This window comes from Caenorhabditis elegans, chromosome II (genome assembly GCF_000002985.6).
Source record: "Caenorhabditis elegans chromosome II".
NCBI lineage: Eukaryota > Metazoa > Nematoda > Chromadorea > Rhabditida > Rhabditidae > Caenorhabditis > Caenorhabditis elegans.
Window position 1 is genome coordinate 10,978,830 of NC_003280.10, and position 26,447 is coordinate 11,005,276.

At 37.0% G+C, this 26,447-nt stretch overlaps 1 protein-coding gene and 10 non-coding genes across 22 annotated transcripts in view; 1 reads left to right on the forward strand and 10 right to left on the reverse strand.

The window, feature by feature from the left end:
- Nucleotides 1-26,447, forward strand: part of ptp-3 — a gene marked incomplete at both ends in the record, with an annotated part of 36,709 nt that overhangs the window by 3,291 nt on the left and 6,971 nt on the right. For 2 of the 12 annotated variants that reach the window (NM_001276741.3, NM_001276742.3), the window contains 16 exons: nucleotides 4,438-4,572; nucleotides 4,965-5,105; nucleotides 5,169-5,292; nucleotides 5,373-5,444; nucleotides 5,556-5,640; nucleotides 5,688-5,933; nucleotides 6,193-6,334; nucleotides 6,384-6,591; nucleotides 6,656-6,726; nucleotides 6,848-7,207; nucleotides 15,066-15,115; nucleotides 15,316-15,580; nucleotides 16,195-16,407; nucleotides 16,481-16,623; nucleotides 17,335-17,445; nucleotides 20,169-20,301. In NM_001276741.3, coding sequence (NP_001263670.1) covers nucleotides 4,438-4,572; nucleotides 4,965-5,105; nucleotides 5,169-5,292; nucleotides 5,373-5,444; nucleotides 5,556-5,640; nucleotides 5,688-5,933; nucleotides 6,193-6,334; nucleotides 6,384-6,591; nucleotides 6,656-6,726; nucleotides 6,848-7,207; nucleotides 15,066-15,115; nucleotides 15,316-15,580; nucleotides 16,195-16,407; nucleotides 16,481-16,623; nucleotides 17,335-17,445; nucleotides 20,169-20,301 — 2,499 coding nt within the window. Of the gene's footprint in view, nucleotides 1-4,200; nucleotides 4,389-4,437; nucleotides 4,573-4,964; nucleotides 5,106-5,168; nucleotides 5,293-5,372; nucleotides 5,445-5,555; nucleotides 5,641-5,687; nucleotides 5,934-6,192; nucleotides 6,335-6,383; nucleotides 6,592-6,655; nucleotides 6,727-6,847; nucleotides 7,208-7,241; nucleotides 7,272-14,677; nucleotides 14,874-15,065; nucleotides 15,116-15,315; nucleotides 15,581-16,194; nucleotides 16,408-16,480; nucleotides 16,624-17,334; nucleotides 17,446-20,168; nucleotides 20,302-24,150; nucleotides 24,422-26,447 lie in introns of those variants that run through there. The other 10 variants (NM_001026771.3, NM_001276743.3, NM_001404237.1 and 7 more) reach the window with 9 other exon arrangements.
- On the reverse strand, nucleotides 7,734-7,936 carry C09D8.3. The gene has a single exon (NR_051638.1). It is a non-coding gene; the product is annotated as an Unclassified non-coding RNA C09D8.3 (non-coding RNA).
- On the reverse strand, nucleotides 8,004-8,152 carry C09D8.5. Its single transcript, NR_051639.1, has one exon. It is a non-coding gene; the product is annotated as an Unclassified non-coding RNA C09D8.5 (non-coding RNA).
- Nucleotides 9,092-9,233, reverse strand: C09D8.13. Its single transcript, NR_051640.1, has one exon. It is a non-coding gene; the product is annotated as an Unclassified non-coding RNA C09D8.13 (non-coding RNA).
- C09D8.15 lies at nucleotides 9,913-10,135 on the reverse strand. Its single transcript, NR_051641.1, has one exon. It is a non-coding gene; the product is annotated as an Unclassified non-coding RNA C09D8.15 (non-coding RNA).
- On the reverse strand, nucleotides 10,436-10,634 carry C09D8.14. The gene has a single exon (NR_051642.1). It is a non-coding gene; the product is annotated as an Unclassified non-coding RNA C09D8.14 (non-coding RNA).
- On the reverse strand, nucleotides 11,104-11,249 carry C09D8.11. Its single transcript, NR_051643.1, has one exon. It is a non-coding gene; the product is annotated as an Unclassified non-coding RNA C09D8.11 (non-coding RNA).
- Nucleotides 12,494-12,607, reverse strand: C09D8.7. Its single transcript, NR_051644.1, has one exon. It is a non-coding gene; the product is annotated as an Unclassified non-coding RNA C09D8.7 (non-coding RNA).
- On the reverse strand, nucleotides 13,750-13,888 carry C09D8.8. The gene has a single exon (NR_051645.1). It is a non-coding gene; the product is annotated as an Unclassified non-coding RNA C09D8.8 (non-coding RNA).
- On the reverse strand, nucleotides 19,230-19,378 carry C09D8.4. Its single transcript, NR_051646.1, has one exon. It is a non-coding gene; the product is annotated as an Unclassified non-coding RNA C09D8.4 (non-coding RNA).
- Nucleotides 21,962-22,104, reverse strand: F38A3.5. The gene has a single exon (NR_051647.1). It is a non-coding gene; the product is annotated as an Unclassified non-coding RNA F38A3.5 (non-coding RNA).

Consider the following 26,447-nt stretch of genomic DNA (forward strand, 5'->3'; position numbering starts at 1 on the left):
TCCTTCATCCATTTTTTAAGTTCTAAAATCTCCGAAATAAAAAAATCAAGTGTTAAAGTTTTGAAAAAATACCCCAATTTTCTCAAAGGTCACAAAACTATGCCTGAACTTATAGCCGACAGTAAAAACATTTTGAATCGATTTTAAAATTACTTTAAAAATTTTCAATTTGTTAAAGACTTTTCAAAAATTAATTTTTATTTTTTGGAGCCTGTAGTAATGAGGTACAGTAACCAAATTTTCAGAACAGAGATTTCTAGATTAATTTTATGGAACAACCTTATTGAAAAAACTATTAAACTGTATATATCCCTTTTTGTTGCATAAATAATATAATCCCTTAATTGTACTATATTAAATTAAAAATCTTCCCAAACCACCTAATTTCCGGTAGATTTCCTCTTGCTTCTCCTAATCAGTAAACTGTTGTAAATCTCGACGCTTCTCCATCTTTTCACAACAACAATTAAATTAAAAGTGCGCGAAATGTTTGCATAAGTTAATGGAAATACATAGTGTATATCACGATGAGGAGACGCAGACAATTTAGTGTTTATGACAGTTTGGTGGTTCATTTTCATTTTCAACAACACACGCTTCTTCTTCATTCCCATTACTCATTCATTTTCCAGCCTGTTTCCGGTGACATCTGTTCTTTTCATTCTGGGGGAGGAGGTACCCGTAAATCAACAAGTTGAACTACCTTTATCCTTGTCCTTCCGACTAGTGTTGATTAGACGAATGTGTTGTCTCCCATTACTTTCAATGGGGTCTTGAGACATCATTTAGTGTTCTCGGGTCATTTAGTTTACTGTTGATGTTGTGATAAAGTATGTTACTACCAGGATTGATGTGGGCCTATAGAACGTTTTGGTATTATTTTCAAGTTAATTTTAGAAATTTGAACTATAAAACAAAAATTTAGATTTCCCATTTCTTGTATAAACCATTCTTGTATTAAACTGTGTAAATAGGGAAGAATTTTTTTTATCTGTAAACTATCATTATTCCTCACTTCAAAGCCGACTAGTTCCCGTTTCTTCCAGTATTTAAGTACATATATCATCCCGGGAACGACAAAACCCATTTGCTTTACTCTAATGCTGAAAATTTAGTGATATTTTCCTGCCCACCCAGTCAAAAATATCAATTTAATTTTTACGAGCTTGTTTGAGATTCCCATATGTGTATACAGCAATAAGCGTTTTTGGTTGTAAACAACGTTGGCTGTTGAGAAAGAAAATTATTTATTTTGTTTATTTCTAAACCAACAAGTTTGGTTCCCAATATTTCAAGAGTTTATTTTAAAAAAATTTTAAAAACTTGTCTCATCCCGTCACGTGACACGATGTGTCAGTAAGATCTCATAACAGTGATGATGATAAACACCAAGAAGTTTGTATGTGTTACACAACAAAACCAACATGAAGAAGAAGAAGCCATACACACACACGTACACACATTTCTTGACTCTTGAACATAAGTACTTTTCCAGTTCTCTTCTTTTCTTGTCAAGATTCCAAATTTCGATAAGTGTTTTTCATTTGAAAACCACCACTAGTTTTGGTTTTACTCTTCGCTCCATAAACCATGAGCATGAACCCAATTATCTGGTGCTCCAATCGCACAAATTTGAGTTTTTATTTCTACTAGGAGATGAGAGCAAAACAAGATGCAGAGGGTGTTATTGAACTTCTGGGATTTTTAGAATTTTTTGAATTTCTGAAGTTAGAAATCAATATTTTGAATTTAGCAATGTTTCCAAAATATTTCGTGGTTGTCTTGAATCCCTCACTATTAGCTCAACTTTGACAGCGTATATCTAGGTTCACTTTAATTTTATTAAAATATTTTCAACTATAAAAATAACTGTCAAATATTTTTCTATACTTTCATAGTTCAACAGTTTTTTATAAAGCAAGAAACAATCAAGATAGGCTGTTAAAAGAGAACAGTTATGGTGCACGACTAATAGAAAAAACCGTGTTTTTTGGTATTTTGATAGCCCCGGCATTTGTATGTCTTAAATATTTTATAAGTTTTTAAAAAAATTTTTAATGAATTTTTTCACGATGTGCACACTTTTTCCGGGGCGTTTTCCGGGCGAGAGGTGGGCGAGCGAGTTTGAAGCCAATTTTTTGGAATTTTTTTTGTTATATTTGTATTAGAACTATCATTTTAAGAATAAAATATATTTAGTTCCAGAACATACGTTCGTCTAGAGTGATGGCATAAATCTTAAATTTATTTTTATATTTTTGTTACTCTCTCTGTTATTTTTCTATTCAAAATCCCACAAAAATTAGAGCATATTCTTCTTGCTCAATAGCTTCAGAACTCCTACTACTACTATTACGCCTCACTTTGTCATCTATGATTGATCCTCCTCCCTGTCCCTCATTTCCTCCAATTTTTCCACATTTTTTCTGTTGCAGAAGGTTTGCTATGATTTATCTGTCATATGTGTTGGTGCCCTTTCACTCTCTCTCTTTCTCAAAACTTTTTTGAGACATGATGGAAGACAATGAAGTGGGTCGGCACGGCGAATAATTAATTTGAAATGGAGCGCATAGGGAAAAAACGAGACGAATTCTCAAGCAGTATTCGGAGAAATTTTGGAGCAAGATGCCGCTCTACTTTGTGCTCATCTCTGGGTTATCCTGCCGACTACTTTTGTGTTACTTTTTTAAAGCAAGAAACTTGTAATACTTGAAAATTAAAAAAAAAACAGAATCTATACATTTTTAGAGAACTGCAAACTTTTTTTTTGGGTTAATTCAGAAATATTTGGTAGACAATTTCAATTTAAACATAGCGAGCTGAAATAAAAATTACTTTTTAGCTGACTTTTGGAAAATTTTGCAGCTGGCAAGTATACCATTTATAATGCTCAGGTTACTGTAGTTTGTTCAGTAGCAAAACATGTTAAACCCTTTTGGAAACTTGCCAAATTTAAATTGGCATAAATTTGAAACTTTCCAAATTGAAAGTGAAAATCAATTACCAATTTATCTATGATTTGCTTTAATTCTCTAGATCTTTTGAAAATACATTTCTTTGAATTATTTCAAACTGTTACTTTTTCCAATTATTCTTATAATCTTTTACCACATTGCAATATCATATCACTAGATTCCCATCTTTCTAATGAACGTGCTCACCCATGCATACTCAACCTTCCAACTTACCTCATTTTTTGGAGGACCATCTCCATCTCCTCTCTCCGTCCCACTTTCCAGTCCGTTCACACTCATCTCAATTACAAATTAGTGCAGTGGCTAAAATATCACGTCAAGTGGAGAGACCGAAGGCATAGTTTGGAAACATTTGCCGGATGCTTCCTGTGGAGAACAGGCGTGCTCTAAGGATCACGAGAAAAACTGAGAGAGGGGGGATTTGATTGAGAAAAATTGGGGGTGCCTAGGTGGACACTCTCTGACATTTTATCATTAATTGCGGACCATTAGTCAGTGTCATCAAGGGGAGAATATCTATCTTTTTTTTTCCTTTTCTTACTTTTTTGTTATATGTTATATGACAAACGTTTGTCTTTTTTTTTTTGAGACAATGTTCTTCTTTTGGCTTTTTTAGAATTTCACCCTCTGCATTTGAAAGCCACTTTCTTTCAAATAATTTTTTTTCAATTTTCTGTCGCATATTGGCAACTTTCTGCCAAAGTTTGGCAATTTCTTGTCAAGCTTCGGCAAACATCTGAAATTTTTGGTTTTCCAAAAGTATAAGATTTTGGTTCATACATCAGGTTGTCATGCAATTTCACACATTTCAAGTTGACACCTTGTACATTTTTTTCCAAACAAAAAAGCACAGCTTCTCCATTTTTCCCCCAACTACAACACTTTTGTGCAGGAAGGCGGGTGTTCGGTTACTAATTCTTCCGACTACGTCCTACTAATTCCTCTTTATTTTCTCAAGTGTATCCTTACACTCGAAGCTTGTCACTAAATTTGGCTTTCCAGAATTTTCATGTTCTATTTAGGGCATTTTGTTTGCCCTGTTTAGGCTCACTATCTATAAATTAGAATTTCTAATATTTACTTCATTTTCTATAGCTTTGCGATTTGCATTTGCAGTCGTTCGATTGTTATTGACCTCCTCGTATCCTCGTTCACTTTTAATTTAAAAATTTTACTTTTTCTCTCAACTAATTAATTTGACCAATTCAAACCAAAACTATTTTAGAAAAAAAAATGAAATAACTAGTGGAATCATATAACTGGGAATGCAATCTTCCTCAATCCTAATATATTTGTTGACGGTGGTCGGGTGTTCCATCGCATTCCTTGACAACACTCTTCCACTGTATCTCTTCAAAAATCTAGACACCAAAGAAACGAGCACAGTTCAGACGGGTTTGGTTACGGATAAAGGTTTTTATTTTATATCTGGCTGATATTTTCAAAATGCTAATTGTTTCAGTTCGCCGAGTTCCTCCCTACTTCTCTTACAAATTGGAACGTCAATATGTTGTTGGCGTCGGCGGGAATATCAACTTGACATGCGTTGCCGTGGGTTATCCAATGCCACGTGTCTTCTGGAAAAAGACCGATTTGAGTGAGTTTTTAATTTTGTATTTTAATAGATTGTAGTGCCACAAAAATCTTTCCAGGAATTTCCTATTCTGAATTATTAAGCTCAAAAACGTTTGATTTTAAAAAAAGTGCTTTCGAAAATGATAATGAAAGTATTTTCAATTGTAGGAGATTTTTGTGCTAAAAATAGATTTATGAAAAATTAAATGGGGTTGAAATTTTTATTTTTCAATAATTCGAGAATTTTCTGCTGTTTCCGAATTGTTGAATTATTAAAATTTTAGATTGCAACCGACCCAAACGTTACCGAACAGTAGGCCTAGGTTGCCTTCAAGGCGAGTTTTATCGTCCTTATCTGCACCTAGGCACGTAGGCGTATGCCTTCCTCCAAATTTTCTAATCACAAATTTTCAGTGGTACTTGACGATCCTTCTACTGCTCCAATTGGCAAAAATGTGCTCACACTGACACACGTGGAATCGACTGAAAACTTCACCTGTGTTGCTGTCAGTGCTCTCGGAAACATTGAGGCAACAACGACAGTCATAGCTAAAGGTAGGGGAGCTCTAGATGTTTTAAAAATTTATTAGACCATAACGTTAACACTTCAATTTTCAGAACTTCCTCCGCCACCAGTCAACATTGTTGTCTCATCAGTAACTTCTGAATCTGTAGTGATTACCTGGAAGCCACCGAAATACAATGAAGCTATCAATAAATACGTGGTTAATTATAGGCTCAAGTGAGTTTTTTTTTTCATAATTTTTTGTGTGGTTTTTGCTGTGAATTTGAATTTGCATGGTTTGAAAATTTTCTGTTTAGATCTGAAAACAAAGATGATGCTGCATTGTTTGCGAAGGATAGTAGAGCTGAAGATGAAAGTGACAGTGAAAGGTACAGTTCGTAAAATTAATTTTTTGAATGAATTTTTGCTTGCTTTGCAGTGAATTTTTACATAATTAGGCTTATCATGCTATTTAAAAAAGTGAAATTATTGATTTTCAGATATTCCGAAGGTAGATCATCGCGTGGTAAAACCATGGAGACACTAGAGAATAGCCTGGTTATAGACGGTCTTGTTGCGTTTCAGGTGTCATTTATATTTTTTAAAGATAAATATTAAAATGCAAAATTTAGACATACGAATTCACAGTTCGAAGTGCCGGTCCAGTTGGCGTTGGTTTAGAGTCATTACCAGTTGAGGCCCAAACAAAACCAAGTAAACCAGCAACAGCTCCCGTCAGTCCACAAGCCAGAAGTCTGAATCGCGATTCGATTCTGGTGAAATGGGGTCCATGTGAGCAACCAAACGGGCTCATAACAGGATATAAAGTGTATTACACAAATGATCTGGTTACAACTCCGATTCGAGAATGGAAACAAGTGAGCTTTTTTTGAAATTTTTAAAGGGGTTTCGTGATTCCAAAAAATTTGAATTGCAATCTCTTTGAAGAAGAAGTATCCCGTTTGATAATTTGAAATTGCCGCATTTCCTAATAAAAATTTGCCGCGACTCCTGTAGATCAAACGGTGAGGAGCTTCTCTGGGTAAATTTGACCTCCGGAAACCGTGGAGTCGGCTTCACATGCATTGCACTGCAAGATAGTCTAGAATAGTTAAACTGTTATCTGAAAATTTCCAGCACGACGCGAAATCAGACGAATTCATGACCACCATCAATGGCCTCGAACCTGATTCAAGATATTTCGTACGAGTGATTGCTCAAAACTCTGAAGGCGATTCCCCATTATCCACATTGGTTACGGTAGCAACCCGTCAAGGAAGTAAGTTTTTGTAGCACATCTTCCGATTAACCCTGATATTTTCCTGCAGTCCCTGGCCAACCTCCAATGTTGACGGTTAAAGCGCTCGACTCGAGGCGAATGCAATTGACATGGGACAAACCTCTTTACTCGTCTCCAGTTGTTGGATACACTGTCCGATATAACACTTCGGATGGAGAAAAGGAGCTGACATTGACATCTCCTCATGAAAAGCATGTGGTGACTGGATTGCATCCGGATAAGTATTATTACTTTAGGTGCGCTTAATTGACATCATGCTTGGAGAATTAGAAAAAAATTATGAGTTTCTGAATTTTTCAGAGTTGCTGCTTACTCGGATAGAGGACAGGGAGAGTTCACTGAACCAATGATTTCCAAAACGATTGCATCGAGTAAGTATAAATTGATATACTGGCATGAATTGGAAGATTAGACTAGCATCTTCCAATTTCTCAATATTGTCATTTTTTCGTCCCCCTTAGGTTTTGTGAATAGTCGTCCCGTGTATTTCAGTACCTCTATCCTCTCCAACAATTGTGTCTGCGGCGGCAACGTCCTCGAAAAGTGTGGAAATCCGATGGAAGGGTCCCGAACAGAAAAAGTTGAACGGCGTCTTGACGGCTTATCGGATTAACTACTTTCGTCTCGAGGACTCTAAAACTGCAAATTTGGAATCGGTTGAGTACGACGAGGATATGGACGATTCCTCTTCATTTCTTGATCGAATGTCTGTTGTGGTGCCTAGTGATGCGACCTCTTATGTTCTATCCGATCTTCTACCGTACTCATCCTACGAGATTACTGTCGCAGCGTCGACAATGGATGGATACGGCCCGGAAAGCTCGATTCGTGTTGTGAAAACTCTTGAGGATGGTTAGTAAATATTTAAATTTCGTTAATTTTTCAGGGGGCTCCGAAGAAGAATCAACTGCTCCGGGTGAGTAAAAAGATCTGTAACAAGATAAAAAGGGTTTGAAGGGAGGGGAGAGGGGGAAAACAAAACAAAACAAAAAAACCATTACGAAATAAATAAAATAAAACTGAGTTCGTCTACTTAATGCGTTTTGTGCTCACTAGTCGGTGGCAGTGGCCTGTTTCTCATCATTTTGTCAAAGTTGTTTCTTAATTGAAATTTATATAGAAACATAGAGAAATATTGATAGTTTTTGAAGATGATTTTACTTTTGATTAAAAGTGATGAAAAGCTGCTCAAAAAATGGCTCAAAATCGCAATGTGCCACAAGTCTCTGTTCAGTGAGCCCCTTGGATTTCGAAAGCGTGTTTTAAAGTTTGAGGAGCAGCTTTTTGCACGACCATGTCTTTTCCAAAAGAGCAGTGCTTATTAATATTATTCAAATATTATGAGATGACTCGTTCCGCCTGCAGCTCATCAATTCTAGTGCACTTTGTGTGCCCGTCTGTCCTTTCTGTGCCCAATAGACACACCGCCCATCAATCTTCTGGAGCCCTGGCTCCCAGCTGTTTGTCGCCCCCGGATACATCTCCACTTCTGAGACGGAAGAAGTCACAAAAGGGAGGCTGCGGACAGGTGTGCGGTAACCTGGTTACGCGCACGGCCCCCGTGGGTGTCGATTGTCACATCGAATCTGATGGCGGAATTTGACAAAGTATTCCGCATGATGGTGATGCAGCAGGCAACAGCATCAGAATATATGTACATAACACCACAATTATCGCCTCATTTCTCTTCTTCATACATTTTATAATACATCTCTTCCTCATGAAAATGATTCATTTTCGGTGCATAATCTATTCACACGCTTCATGACAGATGGTCCTGTTTTCTCACTGATCCATCCATTCTCTCAAGGCTCTCGGTGCCTTTTTCTGTTGGATTACTATTTAGATCTCACTGGCTCTAGAGAAAGATGTTCCTTATTCATTCGTTAATATGTTTTAGAATCTGGTTATTTAAGAATTTTTCAACGTAATTTTCTTTCCAAAATCGCAATAACCTGCTTATTAAAATTGCAATACTGGGCTTTTCAGTTGCAATTATGTAATTTTCTCAAAGTAATAAACAAAAGTAAAAAAATCTCCTGCGGGTAGGCCTTTATCAGCCCAAACAAAATGTAGACTTACTATTAAATGTTCAGTTTTTGATAGATTTTCCGTTCTTTCCTTTCTGTATTCTTGATTTATAGAACGTGAAAAAATATTGCATAATATAAAATTAACTAAATTGCATAACCTTCCTACGTGGACTACTTTGTAATGCATTAACAACTTTCTATCATTTGGAATTAGTTCGCAGTTGGACAAATCATCCGAAGCTTCTGGTACCCGCAGGTTTGAAAATTCGGTCGGGATGTACTAAATGGAAAAATCTGAAGATGTTTGTCTCCTCGTTAGTGTTGCAAGCTGTTCCGACTCACTCGAATTCTATTATAATTCGATCGCTTATCTTACTTTCCGATCCCCCAGTGGATTAGCGTGCCCTTTTGAATCGCGCACATTTCATCATATTTTAGAGTTTGATTCATACAAGATGGACACTTGCTCGGGTTGTGCTCATTTGCATACACAGCTCCCGATATAAGACATGCACCATACGAAAGTGCTCGAAAACCACTCCAAACCGTATACCACAACACATGTCTTTTTTCCACTCGAGACCGTTTCTCGTTGACCCTTCTTATTCTGGATGGATATGTTATATTATTACATTTATAATAATAATTTTCCCAACATCACCCATATAGCTATGACATTCGAACGTTTGGGTTGTCTTCTCTCTTACGTCTTCAAGACAAGTGAGCGCCGTATTTGCGGGTCCCTCGAATATTAGGTTACATTCATTTCGCACCGCGACGCCATCACAAGTGTTTTGCTCAATTTCAAAGTGTTGTGTTGTGACGAAATGGCGAATTTTCGCAACTTTTCTTGGGTGGAGAACATTCGGTTGAATCACCGATTTTTGAAGTAAACGGCCTATTTTTCCTAAATAAATTAGATAGCCTTTGTATCCAGATTTATCATTTGAGCATATCCAAACAATTTTTAAATATTTAAAAACATTAGCAGTCAAAAAGCGGTCATTACTCAGTTTTTTCATATCATAACTTTGGAAATCGACCAAAAAAGAGCAGGTTTCTCCAAGCAGGCTTCGGACCCGCTGCGATTCTCAAAATTACTTTTAAAAATCCAATTTCTTAAATTATGATATTTAGTCAAAAAATTGTGTTACAATAATTTGGATTTTGTGAGCAAAAACGTCTGCAACTGTATATTGAAACATTGAAAATATTTAAAAATAATGAAAATATTTATAAAATGAGTTTAATTTTGCAGCTTGCAGGTGTGTTTGAAATGTCAAAATTCAAACAAAAAATGCAAAACCATTTTTTGCCAAATTCTGGAAGGTGTCGTTGCAAAATTAGGAATTTGTCCGAAAATATATTTTTAAAAAATATTTGGGCAGTTTTGCAAAATTAAACTCAATTTCGGTAATTTCATAGCACAATGGCATTACAAAATAAAGAACTTTCCAGCTCCACTAGAAACTGCGCGATATCCCTTTAAAAATAATTTTCCAATCATTTTTGTATTATTTCCGATCGGTTTTGGTCATGGGATTTCTCTTTCATCTTGACCGCTTCGTTCTTTTCTCTCTTCTCTGTTGACAGGTCTACGACCCATCATATATCAAATAATGCGTCGAGAGGCCTGTGCGCGCGCATATGCGTTAACACCAGTTTATCGCGCCTTTCGTGCTTGACTCATAGTCAAAAGATTGCTCACTTCTCGCAATTTTTTTTCTCATGGGAAGGACCTCTGAGTCGAAAAAGTTCCGTTTTTTGAACTTTTTTGCTGTTAACAAAACTTGTGCAAAAATTTCTGAGTTTTACTAATTGAAGTACCGTTCCTCTTGTGCCCCAACTTTGACAGTTCATATCTCAGTTGTCGTTTGTTCTATGCAAAAATTGTCAACTAACAAAATATTTGTTATTTCTTTTTCTATTACTTTGTAGTTAAAAATGTATTAATTTTTTCAAAATTAAAATAGCTATAACCTTTCAAAGTGCAGAAGTGGGAATTTTGTAAATAGCAAAAATGGCTCGCCGCAGTTGAACGGGAGAGTTCTTTGTCTTGTAGAAGAAAGAAACATGGTGCCGAACACCATTCATTCCTTTTTCTCATTAGAAAGAAACAATGCAGGAGAGACAGTGACCGATGGAGGGTGAGCGTAATAGATTGCGCAAGGTGACTGTGTCTCTATCGACCCACCCCTACCTACCTGTACACCCCGCGCACTCACTACCTCTCCGCCATCCAATCGATTGATTTGGTGTGATGGTGATGCCTGCGTCTAGACCATTTGCCTCTCTTTAGCCATACCTCATTGTTTTTTAATGCTTTTTATCGGTTCTCACAAGCACAGTGAAGAATAGTTTGTTCCGGATCATTTGAGCGCTGTCCCCGACGACGTAATGTTGAATACGTCTCGAATTCGTTCTTCCCCTCTCAAACCGCCCGTCTTTCCATGCCATCTACTACCTTTTGAACTAAAGTAGGAAAGTCTATTGTAATGTGTCAATCGGTTGGCTATTCAATATTCGAAAACTCTCTTTTTCTTTAGAAAAGTTGCGACGAGAATTCGAATTCTTCGCACTCTTTGCAATTGGCTCTTATTAGTTTGTTGGGTGGCGCGGGGGAGAGCACTTGATTCCTCAATTGCCGCGGATGCCATTTCTTTTTGACCGACGGCACTTTTCAACAATAGGGTCACTTAGGATTCTCGCTCTTCGTATCTTCCTAGACCACCTGACCATCCCCTTTTTTCTGCTGCTTCTCTAAAAGTTTGTTTTATAAAACAACTGACCTTTTGCTTCTTCTTCTTCTTCACTAAAAGCATTCCGAGCCATGAAATATTCAAAAAAAAGTTCAATTTTGACGCATAGACCACTTGAAACTTTGTGTGTTCAATCATGTTTGCCGTGGAATGTGTCATCTTTCTGTCGCCCGTACCATTTTTTTGTCATGTACTCTCTGGTGCCTGGCGCCTAACTTGACTGTGAGAACTGGGACCAACAATTTTGGCATGTTTTCCTAACATTTGTTTTTTTAGTTAATTTTAAATTTAGTGATAAAATATTTTTTTAAAAATGCTCAAAATTTTTCTGACAGTTGAAAATTGCAGAAAAATCCTACATTTTTTCCGGCGATTTCAAACTTTCAGACAATTTTTGATCACTTTTCCAATTGCTCCAATATAAATGAAAGCTATTTTCAGATAGAAAAAATATTTTTCTATAATTAATTTCTAAGGTTCTTGTTAAAAGCAAATATTGGGAGCATTTCTACAACATTTCCTATTGTACCACGTTTTTCAGAATTTATTTTTTTTGCATTTTGTGTACAAATATAGAAAATCACTACTTTTGTTTCAAAAATTAGGTAACGTAACTATTTGCAACGGAATTAAGTTCCTAATCGGATCTTCATTAATTTTACCGGACGTCATGTGCCACACTTCTTTCTCCATACTTCACTTGCCGCCGGCTTCCTATCGATATTCCCTCCCCGACTAAATTAATTACACTTGAGAGACGTCTCGTAATTGGTGAGTAGAGGTCATTAGATTCGTCAGCACTCACTTCGTGGTCCGTGCAGCCGGCGGCCTCATCGTGAGGCAGTGCATTTATGTAATTCCCTGTTCTCTTTCCGTAAGATGTCGTGGGTCATTCGACACACACACAGAGACAACCATTCACGCTGTCATTTGGCATGTTATGAGCTCTTCTCTCCCTCATACACCACACTTTATTTGCCTTTCCCCGCGCCATATGGACTCTGAGTGTGTTAGGTTATCAATTATTAAGAGGGTGCAGTATGTGCTCTGATTATATTTTTATTATTCGTTGTCATACACCATACGAACATCTAGAGACTGGCACGAATTAGACATAGAAAAGTGACGGGGCGGCGGAAAAGCGATTACCCATTCGTTTATCCACATGTCCTAGAGACCGTTGTTCCCCTCACGGGCGGCGCCCATAAAAAATGAGTGACCCGACAATACGACGAACTGTGTGCGACCTTTCCAATAAAAGTTCGAATTGAGAACCTAAAAGAGAACAGGTGATAAGAATAAGGGCCTCGTTTAGTACCAAGCCACTTACCCAGTAGGTAATACCTACATCCTTTCTCCTTCTCCTTGTTCTTCTGGTCGATATGTCACTGCTGTCCCCATGTCCCCCCAAGAGAGAGGTAAACATGCAGCAATAGCCATTCATCTTCGCGAGCCACCACCACTTGTTTTGGGAATCGTTGCGTAACTCACAACTCTTTTCTCACACCAAGAGTTTTATATTGGCGTAGCTGAGCCACATGTCTTGGCAAATTGGAACACTTGCTCCAACACATTCTGTGCTCTTTAATTTATTAGGGGGCGTCTCTCTTCGCACCCTCTGTCAAGTCAATTGTGGTGGCGAGGGAGCAGGTGCAATTTCAACTTAATTCATCAGTGCAATTAAATGCGAGGACAGAGTTTTTTCTCTTTCTTGCTTTTCCTTTTTTGCTCTCTCTCTCTTTTTCCCTATCTCGAATTCACTGGCTTCGCCTGGATTAGATGACTTTGCCACTCTCTAGAACAATCAATTCCTCGTATATATATTTTTTTTCATTTTGCAATGTGTACGATGCTCCGCGCTTTTGCTCTCTTTCCTTGAGTGATAATGAAAAACAAATCCGTTGAGCAAACACCTTATTTTTTGTCTTTTTCCGTGCATTTTATTGTTAGAGACAATGCAACTTTTTTCTTGAATTAACCGGGTTTAATTAAGATGTCTAAAGTGCTAAAATGCCTAGCCATATATTGAATTTTTTAAAAATAATTTAAATTTCTGTCAAAAAGTGGTGTTTAGGTTTGAATATGCAGCAATTCTCAGAATTACTCCAAAAAAAATCCACTTTTTAAAATTTGGCAATTTACCAAAACTTTAATTGAAAGTTTAAAAAAATCTTTGAAAAATTTGGAGAGTTTTATTATGATATCCGGTCATTTTGAATTATAATAAGTAAATTTAAAAACCTTTAAAAACTGAAAATTTTAAACTCAACATACTAGGGACTTACTGAAATTACTCAAAACTCCTACATTTTTGGAAGTTTTGACAATTTGCCGAAACTTTGACTTGAAATTTTGGAAAATTGTAGCCTTTAAAATTGTAAATTCCAAATTACAAAATAACGGCTTGCGAACACATTTTCTGTTTTTACGGCCAATTTTCTGCTATTTTGCGCGTTTTTCCAAGTAATCAAGCTGTATATTCAGTGAGATGCAGCTCTAGTCGTCACCCACACACTCTCGTTCTTCTCTTCTCCTTTTTTTCTTCCATCATTCCTATTCTCCCGTATAAATAGTCACATCCTGCTGAATTGAGAAGAAATATGAAGCTCGGTGGCGCCTTCAAAATTGGATGAAGTACGCTCTTCCTTCCTATATATGGTAGTCACTCTTTTCTCAGTTGCCCTGTGCTGAAAGACGGGTGGAGATATTTGAAAGAGCAACACATGTGTATGTGTACGTGGACGAGATGGAATGTCTCTGGGTGGAAGTGAGGCGGGGGGCCACAAGAATTGTAAATTATTCGAGCTCCCGATGCGCTCGCTCGCGCCACCGCGTCTTCTTCTTGTGCGTCTTCGTTGTCCGCGACGACTCTCGATTTTTTTTGTGCTCGCGCATGGCTTCTTCTCCCTCTAGCTTTTTTCCTCCGGACTCGATTCATTCATGCGAGCCATTGCTTTTTTCCAACATTTTAAAACTCTTCAACTTTGAAATTAAAAAAAAAAAAAATTCATTGTCAATTTTGATATCTCAAATTTTTCAAAATTTCCTATTAGTCTTGCTATCCCTTGCTTTACTTTGACAGCTTATATCTCGGTTTTTGTTGTTAAACTTGTTTTAAAAATTTCAAATGGCAAAATACGTACAAAATATTTCTCTATATTTTGGTAGTTTAACATTTTTTGATATAACTCAAGTAAACTAAGATATAAGCCGTCAAAGTAAAGCGGTACAAGTATGATTGGGGAAATAAGTTATTTTTGATCTACCTGGTGGACCCTCACAAAACAGACTTAAATAGAAAAATAAATAAAAAAGGTAGTTCAAAAATAAATTATTTGAAAAATTTGCGATTTTATTTTTTCGGAGCCATCGCCTTTGCCTTTGTTTGCCTGATCCAGTTTGCCAATTCAGAATTCAATTATTCTTGCTCGTTTGGCGCCGCTCACGACGACACTTTTTTTGATCTCATCCTTTTCTCGTATCTTTATTCTCCATTCTCACAGCCTCAAATTGTTTTTTCTTGTTCACAGATACCCTGAAATGAACGACTGACAACAACGCGTTTAACCTCTCTAGCAGTCACATCCAAAAACATATTTGTACTCCCCACTTGCAAAATCATGGGAACGCCGGCTACTACAATAGCAGCGATTAATAATAATTTTCGCAAATTCTTCATACTTTTCTTATTGTTACTGGCACCTACTTGCCGGGGCCAGCAGAAAGGTAAAAATTGGTGGATGAGGAGGACGTCCTTGGTGGGATTGGGAGGTGAAAAAACATTAATTAACACCTTCGGAAGGAAACGAAGATTGATTGATGGGAATCAATTTTGGGAGGGGGGGGGGGGGTCTAACTGAGGGGGAAAAGATGCAACTAAATTATTGACTCTCCTTAATTTATGGTCTTTATTTTCAGTACCATCAGCGCCTCGAAACTTCAATGCAGAGCTGACCAGTGCCACATCGGTAAGTTTTTTTTTATTTGGTTTTTTGCTTTACTCAAAAAGTGATGAATGTCTTTCCATTTTTGTTATCTTCGTTCAAGATCTTGTAAAAGTATCCCTCACTTGACAATTTGAGAAATGACTTCAAACTCTCCGAAAAAACATAGTACACACATTATCTGATCATCGTAACGGAAACTTTATGTATTTCTTTTGTTTCAGGTCAAACTGACATGGGATGCTCCAGCAGCGGCCAACGGAGCCCTTCTCGGCTACTACGTGTACCTGGATCGAATGGTGAACGGAGAACCGGTCGTTGAAAAGGGCAGCAAGAAGCGAATAGTAATGATTCGAGATTCTTCGAAACGATACTTTGAGCTGGATAGTCTCGACCCGAACACCGAGTACTCGTTCCGATTGAACGCATTCAACAGAAACGGGGATGGAGAGTTTTCGGAGCGGAAAAGCATCATCACACAGGGAATTCGTGAGTTTTTTGTTTGTGGGTTTTCAAAACTAAAATTGGCTAAAATCGTATTTTCTGAACAAATTAAGAATAGCTATAAAACAAAATTTTCTAGCAGAAAAAAAGACAAAGGCATATGTATTAATCCTGGTTACGATAGAACTAGAATAAAGCAATAAATCAACTTTTTTGGATATCCAAACGAAAGTAAAAGAAAGTTTTCTGATTTGGAATACATCGGAAAATGATTTACAATCACTTATACAATGCTAAAATGACTAAATATCCTTGTAGACTTTTTCGAATTTTTTAAAATCTATAGCGCCAGTTAAAAATTGTTCCGTTATTCAGTTTTAACGTAATTTTGAATGCAAAAATTGTTTACTACTATATTTTAACTATGTATACATATTTATGAATTTTAGCGGTTTCGTTAACTCGAAAATATCATAATTTTCCAAAAACTGGAATGTTTGAAGAGAAATACTAGAATTTTCTGAAAGGTTCACTGGAGCTACTCCACTTTCTAACTTCTAACCTGCAGCTAAATTTCTATAAAGTTCTACATTTTTGAAATTTTGGTAATTTGCCAAAACTTTGGCCTTTTTACACTTCTCAAAAAAAAAATTTTGCAGCCCCCGAAGCGCCCGAGATCGTGTCTGTATCACTGGATCGCGACGAGCCACCCGTCGTAGCCAGAATTGAGTGGAAGATGCCGAAAATGAAGCCGAACGAGACACCGATAGAAAAGTACAATCTATGGTTACGCGCACAAGGATATCCGGACTCATATGTCAAGGCGAAGACAGTCGACGGAACCGATCTATCAACTACTATTTCTGGTCTTTGTAAGTGTTTTTTTTGAACCTGCGTGAAGATATTTTAATTTAAAAAATTGTTATAACTCCGACAATTTTTCAGGGATGGGAGTAGTGTATGATGTTCTGCTTGCCGCTGAAAATCGAGAAGGACGATCCCAAAATGCCACAGAAACCATCGCAACGCCGGTTGGAAGTCCCGATGGTGAACCGATTGATGTTCAGTACGAAGTGATGAAAGGAAAGGTTTGTTGAGCTATTGGAACATCATCATTTTTCGAGTTTATGACTGTGTGTAGTTCTCATGAATACACACTCAACTCGAACATGTGAAGAGAAAAGTGGGAGACTATAGGAATATTATGAATGTTGAAAAAACTAGTGGAGAAGGATGAGGAGGAGGAGTCCAGAACTCATCTTCTCTTTGTCAAATTTTATGGCCGAGAGTGCAGATGTTGTTCACTTTGCTTTTGAGCCACTCACTTTAGAGACACTATCACTTCACAATATTTACTATAATTTTCAACATTTACCTGATTCTCCAGGTTGCAAAGCATGGCTAATAACTTGGATAAGGTGCGCAATAAATCAGGGGTGACCTCTTGCATCATGTTTCTCCAACATTTTTCATTAAAAATTGGTGTCAAAATATAGAAAATCACAATGCATTTGAAAATATCATGCATTTCAACTGAAGTACTTAAGAAAATACTCAAATATGGCCTGAAGTTTGTCATTTTCCCGATCTTTGTTTTCCAACAATTGGCAACTTTCAGATTATTCTTGAATTCTTTTTTTTGCTGTTTCAGTTAAAAATTTGAAATACATTAAGTGATTTTCTATATTTTGGCATTAATTTGTAATGAAAAATGTTGGATCAACATGGTGCAATAGGACATTTTGTAGAATTGCCGATACCCGTCAAAATATGTATTTCAGTATTTTTCTTTTTTCCAGATCGTCGTTTCATGGAGGCCCCCATCTGAGGAGAAGAGAAATGGTAACATCACAAGTTACAAGGCCATTTTGTCGGCGATGGATGCTACTGCGGATCGATATGAGCAACCGGTGAGTAGTTCCTCGAATTTTCGATTTTTGATCGTTTTGAAATTGTCTTTTATTCCTATATTTGATGTTATGTTTTTCAAAAAAATTGAATATTTTCTGTCCTAATAGTAAGTATTAATAGATTTTGACTTTTGGTTTGCTAACTCCAATTGGCTGCATTTAGACTTTTTCCCTTTCTTCTAATTTTGCACATTTTCTTGGCGCCCTTTTTTTCTAGTCTCAATCATCTGTGAATATATCCGAATTATCCCACGGTTTCCTCGAGTTTTCTGCTTCTGCTTCTTCTTCTTCTCGCCTCCCATTCCAATTTTTCTCCGGATATCTGCGATACTTCCCCTCTGTAATAGTAGTAGTGTAGGTCGCTGAAATTGCCTTCATTTATTTCTAATGTTTTCTTGCTTTTTCGAGAGCTTTAAGTGTGTGTGTCATTCAGTGAAGCAGACAAAATGCGATAATTAGAAGATGAGCTTGGCGCGATAGCTCCAAGGATTTTAGAAAAAGAAAATACGATTTTTTTTTGTATTTCTTCTTCATCGTCATTCTGTTTCTCGCTATTTTTGGCTCAGTGGGAGCACATGATCAAGAGTTTAAAAAATTTATGTTCTCTTTTTTTTAAACTCATTTATCGTGTCGAGACATAGTACCGTATTAAATTTTGCATTTGGGTAATAAGAGTAGCAGGTTTTCTGAAACGTTATGATTTTTGGAAATAAAATTGTAAGTACAATTTTTAAAATTTAATGCTTATTAAATTATACAGTTTTTCAAATTCAACTTTCATAGACTAAAAATTTAAAATTCTTAAATTTTAAATTTTAAAATTTAAACCAACCAAATCAAAAAATTTTTTAAGCCAAAAACTAAAAAAATGCATTTAATAAACCGAAAACTCTAAAGTTTCCAAAAAAATATTAGAAACTAAGAACAAAAATTATCCGATATATTTTAGTTTCCAGAATTTCAAAAAAAAAAATTGGAAATTCCAAAAATTTTAAGAGCTCCAAACATTCGCGAAATCGAAAATTCCAGAGATTTTAAAATAAAATAAAATAAATTCCCAAAAATTCTAACTTTCTGAAATTCCACAAGATGTCTAAAATAATTATTGCCAATTTATTTTTGTCTTTTCAGCTTGGAAATAGAGAGGATTTTGAAATGTGCTTGCACTCCAGCTTATAAATAATTCACTCTGAAATTTTAATGAACGTTTTCCCTGAATAGAAAAAATCTATGAAAGGAAAAAATGTAAATTGGAAAAGGACAAGAATAAAAAATATTTAATTTTCTTCCTTTTTCTTCCTTTTCCTCCCTATCTCTCACTTATTTTCCTCTACATTCCTTCGTCTTCCGTTGGCATTCAAATCGTCTTTGAACCGGATATATTCACGAGCACTCTCAATTTTTTGCTCTGTTTTCGATGACTTTAGAATACTACGATTTGCCGTGCTCATTCACAATCCAGATTTTTTCTGTCCGATCTGATTCAAAATTTCCAGCTTCATGCACAGACACACATCATCATTGATCGGCTCAATGAGCAAGAATCAGAAGATGTGATGAAGAGCGAAAAATGAAATTTTTTGGCTGGCTCTCTGCTCTGCAAAGACAATAAATGAGAAAAAGAAACTGGTGGAGCAGAGCAGAAGTCGTTTGAGGCGTGTCATCCTGACTTTTTTGTGGCTCCGCGCGTCCTCCTTGTGCGTTTTCCCCAAAAAATAAATTCGACTAACTAGTCAGAGTGTGTGTGTTCGCAAACGAAGGGCGCTTCTCCTCTATCTTCTGCCTTCTTGTCTCTTCTAATTGTTGTTCGTCACCACACCGTTGGATGGGCTCGCCGAGCTATTGTTGGGGTGGATGGTGTGGCAACCAACTTTGTTGCTCTTCTCCTCCTTTAAAGCAACCCGCTTATTATTACTTCCGATTTTTGTTTCTCTCCCGTTTCTAGAAAAAAAAGTACGAATATCAATTTTACCTATAGTATACTTCTCTTCATTTTTATGCTTTTAAACAAAATTAATCTGAAATTAACTTGGAGTTTTTATAACAACTAATATATTATGCTAAAATGGCCAAATAACATAAAAATAATTAAAAGTGATTTTTTGAAATTTTTTTATGTGCAGTCAAAAAGTGGCAAGTTTCCACCTGCCATATTTTTGAAAGTCGGCCAAAAAACAATTTTTTCTGAGTTTTCTAATCATATTTTAATTATTTTTATACAAACACTGTAACTCTTAGAACATGCAAAACTGCTTAATTTTTAACAAATCTGCAATTTTACAAATTTTTGCTAATTGCCAAAACTGACTAACTGAAATTTTGAGAATTTTTTGTAAATATTCCTATACTTCTTTTGCTTGGAAATTTTAAATTTTTAAAATACAGTTATAGAACCCAGCTTTATTCTGAAATTTACCTTTTTTGACCAAGTTTTAGTATATTTTGGGAACTGTGATTATCCTTGCTAAAAAATGGCTTTTATAAAATGAAAAACAGAGCAAATCCTTGTAAATCGGCTTTACTGGAGATCATTTTAAAATTTTTGCACCAATTTAAAGTTTTACAACAATTTTATTTGTCTTTAATTCATCTAAATTTAAATCTAATTTTCCTAATTTCTTGTCATCTAATCCTCCTTCTCAAAATGTACGACACAACTGGTTCATCACAAGACTCATATAAATTCTCTTTCCAATTCCATTACACAATCCTTTGTATTGCAGGTGCCTGCTCCTTCCACATCATCGACATTCGAGGTGAACGTACGCAGAGCCTACCTGTTCAAAGTAGCGGCCGCCACAATGAAGGGTATCGGACCCTACTCGCCAGTGCTCACAATCAACCCCGATCCAGCTGGTTAGTTTTCTTATCAGAGATTTTTACTTTCAGAAAAATTTATGTGTATGTGTATGTGCATGTTCTAAAAGTTATCGATTTATTGTGTTGTTCAATTCGTGAGTAGTGGTGGGTCTTGTGAATTTTTGGTGGGTAAGTTAATAATAAATTGCGTTATATTAGGTTATCCGAAAGAGAGACACTGACTAGGAGAAAGACAAATTGCATCAAACAATTTATTAGTTTTTCTCAATTTTCTCGCCAAGCTGATATGGCACATTTACTCGCCTTGAAAAAGAGGTGCTTGACTCTTCGTAGCACCTGCGGCTGCCTGCTGCTGCTGCTCTTCGAAAGCCGTCCCTTTTAGCGGCAGTTCCTGACACTTTGTGGTGTGATATTGAATTTGGAATTTTGGGTGTCAAACCCCGTTATTCCCGGAAATTGTCTCAAGCCCTAGGGCGGAGAGAGTAACATGATAGTAGTTTAGGCGCTCAAAATTCGGAAATTGAAATTTTAAATTTTAGTTGCGAGAAAGTTGCATAGCCTAGTACCTCCTAGAAGCCAGATGTGGAGCAATAATAATAATGAGTTTGAAGGCGTTTCCGCCTTTCAACTACTACCATCATCTCATCATTATATAATGTCCTCTTCCACCTCTCTACTGGTTTTTCTCCTTTCCCGCATCTGTGTGTGCCATTCCCTTTTTGTTTCTGAAAACGTTTTTTTATTGCTCGCATGGACCTTTGCTTCTGCACCCCGGCCGACCTACTAGAGCGCAAGTCAACTTGGCGTGAAAATTGTGCATCGATGTACTTATCCACTGAGTTGCGTGGCTCCTGCTGCCCCATTTTTTGTTTCTTTATAGACGATTCTCTACTCGGCGGTTCAGATTGAAATTTTACAATCTTCACTATCAGGCTTTTTATAGGGTTTTTAAGCTTTTGAGTTAGTGTGGATTTTAGGTTTTTCTAAATTTTCAGTCAAAGTTTTGGTAAACTACCAAAATTTCAAAAAATTTATATGGACTTTTGGAGAAGTTTTGAGAATTTCTGCACCTCTATAATAACTAAACACAAACAATTAAAAATATCAAACTTGCCGAAAAGCTGTTTTTCGGTCGGCTTTCAAAATTATGACAGTTGAAAGCTGAGATTTTTCTGAAAAAATTTACTTTGATATTTGGACATTTCAGCACCACCATTAGAGCGGTTTCAACCTTTAACCTAGCCCAAATGCTCCTTCCAGAAGTCTTACTGTAATTGCAGCAGCGGTGTTCAATTAATTTCCTTGTTTTTCGCCTAAAACCACTTGTCTTCCCCCTCCCCCCTCAATGTCATTTTGTTTGAAAACAAAAAGAAAACAAAAAGGGGGAGCAATCATCTTGTTCGTTTTCAATATATGAAATCCCATTCAACTTTTTGCCCCCCCCCCTTCCACACCCACAAAACTAGACGATGTGTTCCGGTCTAGACACTACTCTTGGCTGAAACGCCATGAATTTTGAAGGTAGCTCTTTTTTGATTTTTTTTGCATTGAGTTTGATATGTAGGTGTATTTGAAATTTTAGTTCTTCTACTAACATTCTACACAACAAGCGGAAAGTTTCTAATAAAATGATATTGAGCTCGTGTGCGTGCTGATCCAAGTTGACAGCCTCCCCCCATCGACGTCACGAGTCAAATTAATTTGCTCATTTTTCTTCTCCTCTTTCCGTCTAGGTTGCCATGCTCTTTAACTTCAAGGTGCATGTTCGGTCTGAGGCCGCTCTATCATCTTGTCGTTCTAATTAAAGAGCATGACTTCAGAGCCTTCCATCTCTCTGGAGCACCTCAACGGTTTTTTCTTTGCGCTTGAATAGGTAGTGTGACTCGAGGTGCTCGCGCGAGCTCCTCTTCTCTATCGTCGGTCGTCACCCCCAACGACCCGATAATAATTCTATTTTTATTTGTCCCTTGTGGCACCTTCTCCTTTTTTTTGTTATGTCGCCGCTCTCTTTTTACCTGTCTATTATTATTCTTCACTTTAGTTTTGATGGTGGTGGTGGTGCAATGGTGGAGTTGTCTCGACACACATAAGTTTTGTGTCAGAAGCCGAAACGCCAGACATCATGGGGACCTCCCTTGTTGTGTGAATGAAGGGGGGAGACTTATTTACTTTTAATATAACTGAGTGGTAGAGAATTGAATGGAAATCTTACTATGTTATGTTATTGTTTACAAACGTATCTAGAAATGTTTTAGCTTTGGCTCAACGCGAAAATTTTTAATTCTAGAAAATAACTGGTTTAGAAACGGTCTGTATTTTTTTAAAGCCGTTCTAAAATTTCCAAAAATCATAGTAAAACCTTGCACAAAAAATGTTTTCTTTGCAGTCAAAAAGTGGCGAGTTTTCAGTGTTACGCGACCGGAAAATTCAGTTTTTTTCTACAAATTTTTTATTTGAATTATGTTTAATACATACATTTAGACACTATAGGGTTTTCTAAGTTCTAAAACTGAATTTCTAAACAAAAAAAAATAACGGTGTTTTCTCGTAAATTTGGTAATTTACCAAAAGTCTGAAAAAACTGGAATTTTCCAAAAAAAAAAGAGAAAATCTAGTATTTTATCTAATCTAGCCATATTTCTATGTACATACTTTCGTTTTTAGAACAATTTCCGCTTCGGGGGAAATTAGTTCTTGATATCCAGGTGTGTTTCTCGGTCGCTAAGTTTTGAGCTTTTTGCTCTCCACCCCCATTTTTGACTTTTCGGTGGTTTTGAATTTCGTTTAAGAGGTGCAGTACGCCATCAGTACACACACATATTAATGAGCTTTTCCAAAAACACAACCCTCAATTTTTATGGCATTCTTGTACATTGAGCTACCATAAAATAAAGGTGAACCTGATTTTCTTTCGGATGAAGCCGTTCTTCTAGAACTTTCTACACTTTTAGTTCAGTTTTAGAGTCTACATTTTTGGGCGACCATTTCTAGTTAGAAATGTATAAAGTATGATATGTGTCATCAATTTGTGATGAGAGCACACAAAGCACATTCGATGGTTCTCTGTGAGCTATAAGGAACCGCTATTCTCTTTTGGCAATGTCTATCCTATACAATTTGCTTTATTTTGTCTTATATCTCTATAAATACTTGAATGCAGAAAATAGAATAAATATTATAATTGGTGGCTAGATAATGCCCCTTCCTTTTGAAGAGAGATAGCAATAGAAATTGAGATTATCAGTGGCAGTTTGGATTAAACAGGCCGCCCCGGGATTAGATTGAGAGCCCCCCTCTGTCACATCGATTCTCATCTTCATTTTATTTAAAAGATGGAATTTTTTGAAAAATAAAAGTAATAGAAAGACTGCAGATTTGTCATCGCTTTGAACTTACAATTGCTCTGGCCACTACCTTTTCGAACCTTTTGTTAGTCTCTAGAGTGGGTGGAGGGCCGCGTTTTTTGATCCTATTTCCGTTGGGGTCAGCCAACACGTTTTTAGGTGGGACATTACGTCAATTGTGGAACTTTTTTTTCTTGGAAATTTGATTTCTTGGTAATTCTATAAATTAATCGATTATTTGAAACTAGCTTTTCTTTTTCTGAAATTTTTTATTTGAAGTCATAGTGTAGAAAACTATTTTGGATTATTATAAGTGTAATCTGCCAAAATCTCAACTGCCACTACTCCACCTTTAACTAATTCTGCGGCTCTATTGTTTTTTGACTAAAAAGAAAATACTCGAATTTCAGATCCTCTAGACCTTTAGACTAATACGAAGACCTCCAATTCCCCTTCAAATATTGTTTTCTTTTCAAATTTTATCGCTCTTTTCTCTTCCTTGTATACTCTCACTTACCACCACACATCTCATATCATCCAGGACATGGAAGAGGACGAAGAAGCTCTTCTACTCAAAGAGTTTGAGTCCTCAAGCGAAGTTGAGGAAACAACTACGGTAGAACCAACATCAGACCCGTTCGGTGATAGCATATCAACTATATCTTGCAAATATGGGATTATCAACAATTTGGAAGCCCTTTTGAATAAGGTGGCGTCAGGCTGGAAGTATCACGTGTCAAACACAGATAACGTTAAAGATGCATGGTTCCGACTTGATAATGCCACTTCACGAATATGCGGGCATATAGGAGGTTTGAATTTTTTCATGTGTGTTGCAGATGCTCCCGGAGAATCTAGATTACTAGTAAAATATGTAAATGTGTGGATGTATGGTGTTGACTGGATCTTTTGGATTAGGGATTTTGGAGAAAATGTATATAGGAAAATTTAACGAAAAAGTAGTAATCCCCTGATCCCCGAACATTTTTCTCTACTGTTTACCACTAGGAACACCACGACCTATAATCATCTCTGCCTACCCGTTGTTATTATTATCTTCACCTTCATCACCTCTAGCAGAGGAGATGTCTAAAGTAGTGGTCATCCTCTACTCATTGTAGAAGGCACTGAAGCATGACGGTTTCTACTTCGACTCGGACATTGCACACACACATACGGCTCATTCTTCGATTCTTCCTTCACTTCTACTTTTTTTGTGTTCTACTCCAGCTCATGGTGATGTCCCATTAATCATGCCTTATCGTGTTCGTCTTTTAGTTGGATGAGTTTTTGAAACCAATTTTGCTAAAAGGTCGTCAAATTCTGAGCTCTTCTCACTTTCCCATTTTTTTGGTTGGAAGGAATAACGAGAACCCGAGCAGTGGCTGCAGCCAGTTGGGTATAAGAAGCGGAAAGGCAGCCGTTGTCGTTGTCGTCCAACTTGATCTATTCTATTCGCTAATTACCGACGCCACTTGTACGAGAAGCATAAGAAGGCATAAAAAGAAGAAGAAGAAAAAGTCTTCGTCTTTCTTATTTCATTTTTTGTGCTATTCCACTATTCTTTGGTGCTCAATTGTTGTTGTTAATCCAACGATGGTGGAGGCGGAGAAGAATTTCATCGGAGGTGTGCTCCTCCGCATTCGACGTTCCGCCAACCGTCGGCGCGAGAAAATTAGCAAAATGATTAAGGCAAAGCAGAAGAAACAAATGAAAATATCAAAGATGGTGCAGCACAAGAAGATTGAATCGGAAGGTATTCCTTGTTTTTCATCGCTTTCATTTTTCCAGCCAATTTTGATCAGTAAGAAGAATATGAATCAGAAGAAGAAGAAGGATTATCGTGTACAAGACAACATCATTTTCTAGATATGTTTTTGATGTGGTACGAATTTCAAATTTCAAATCTCAAATCTCAAAACCCAAGCATCTTCTCAGCTTACACCACTAGTTCACATCATCATCAAATGTCCTATCTGAAACATGTGCGCGCCATCATCTTCAGCAGCACAAGGACACAATGGTCTTTGTCGTCGGCCACTAACGGCCTATCGAATGGCGTGTGCTTGTCACTTTGACAGCGCCCGCCCCGAGACACAAGTAGTTCTTGGTGACATGATGATGCTCCTTCTTCTTCTACTTATTCACTTTTTCTGAAAACTGCTGCAAGAAGAAGCAGTGGGAATTGAAAGAATCGAAACGGAAGTTGTTGTCTTCTCTGCTACTTCGCGCCTCTGCTGCTATCCAATTGCTAATCTAATTTTCATTTCCTGGCGTTGGATTTGGCGAGGACGGAGACTTTTCGAGAAACAACACCTCCTGCATCATCCTTCTTTTCCTTTATTTCTCGACTTCAGCTCCCGAATTCACATGTTCCAGATCTGATTCTTGACAATAATATCGAGGAAGAAGAAGGAAACCAGGATCCAGGAGAAGCCACAATGGGAGAAAATCGAAATCCACCGAAAAAATCCAAAATCTCTACTGCCGACGTGTACAGTGCGATTCTGCACCATGCGCCGGGGCCATTAACCCACCCGATTTCGGCAGCGCTGGCGAAAGCGAAACCAACAATAGGTGCTCCAATGCCCGCACCGTACACCACCACATCAACACCTTCCACACTGTTTTTCCAAGTTACATTACCCTTTATGACAACCGCCTGGAATCGGGTTACTAAGCTAGAAAGTTGGTAAACTGTTTATTCTAGGCCTAGGTTTAGGCTTAGGCTCAGGCTTAGGCTCTGAGCTCTAACCAAATTTGAAACTGCTGTAAACCATTTGATAAGCGCTGAACTAAATTTTAGGGATTTGTTAGAAAATCCTATATGACTCGAGT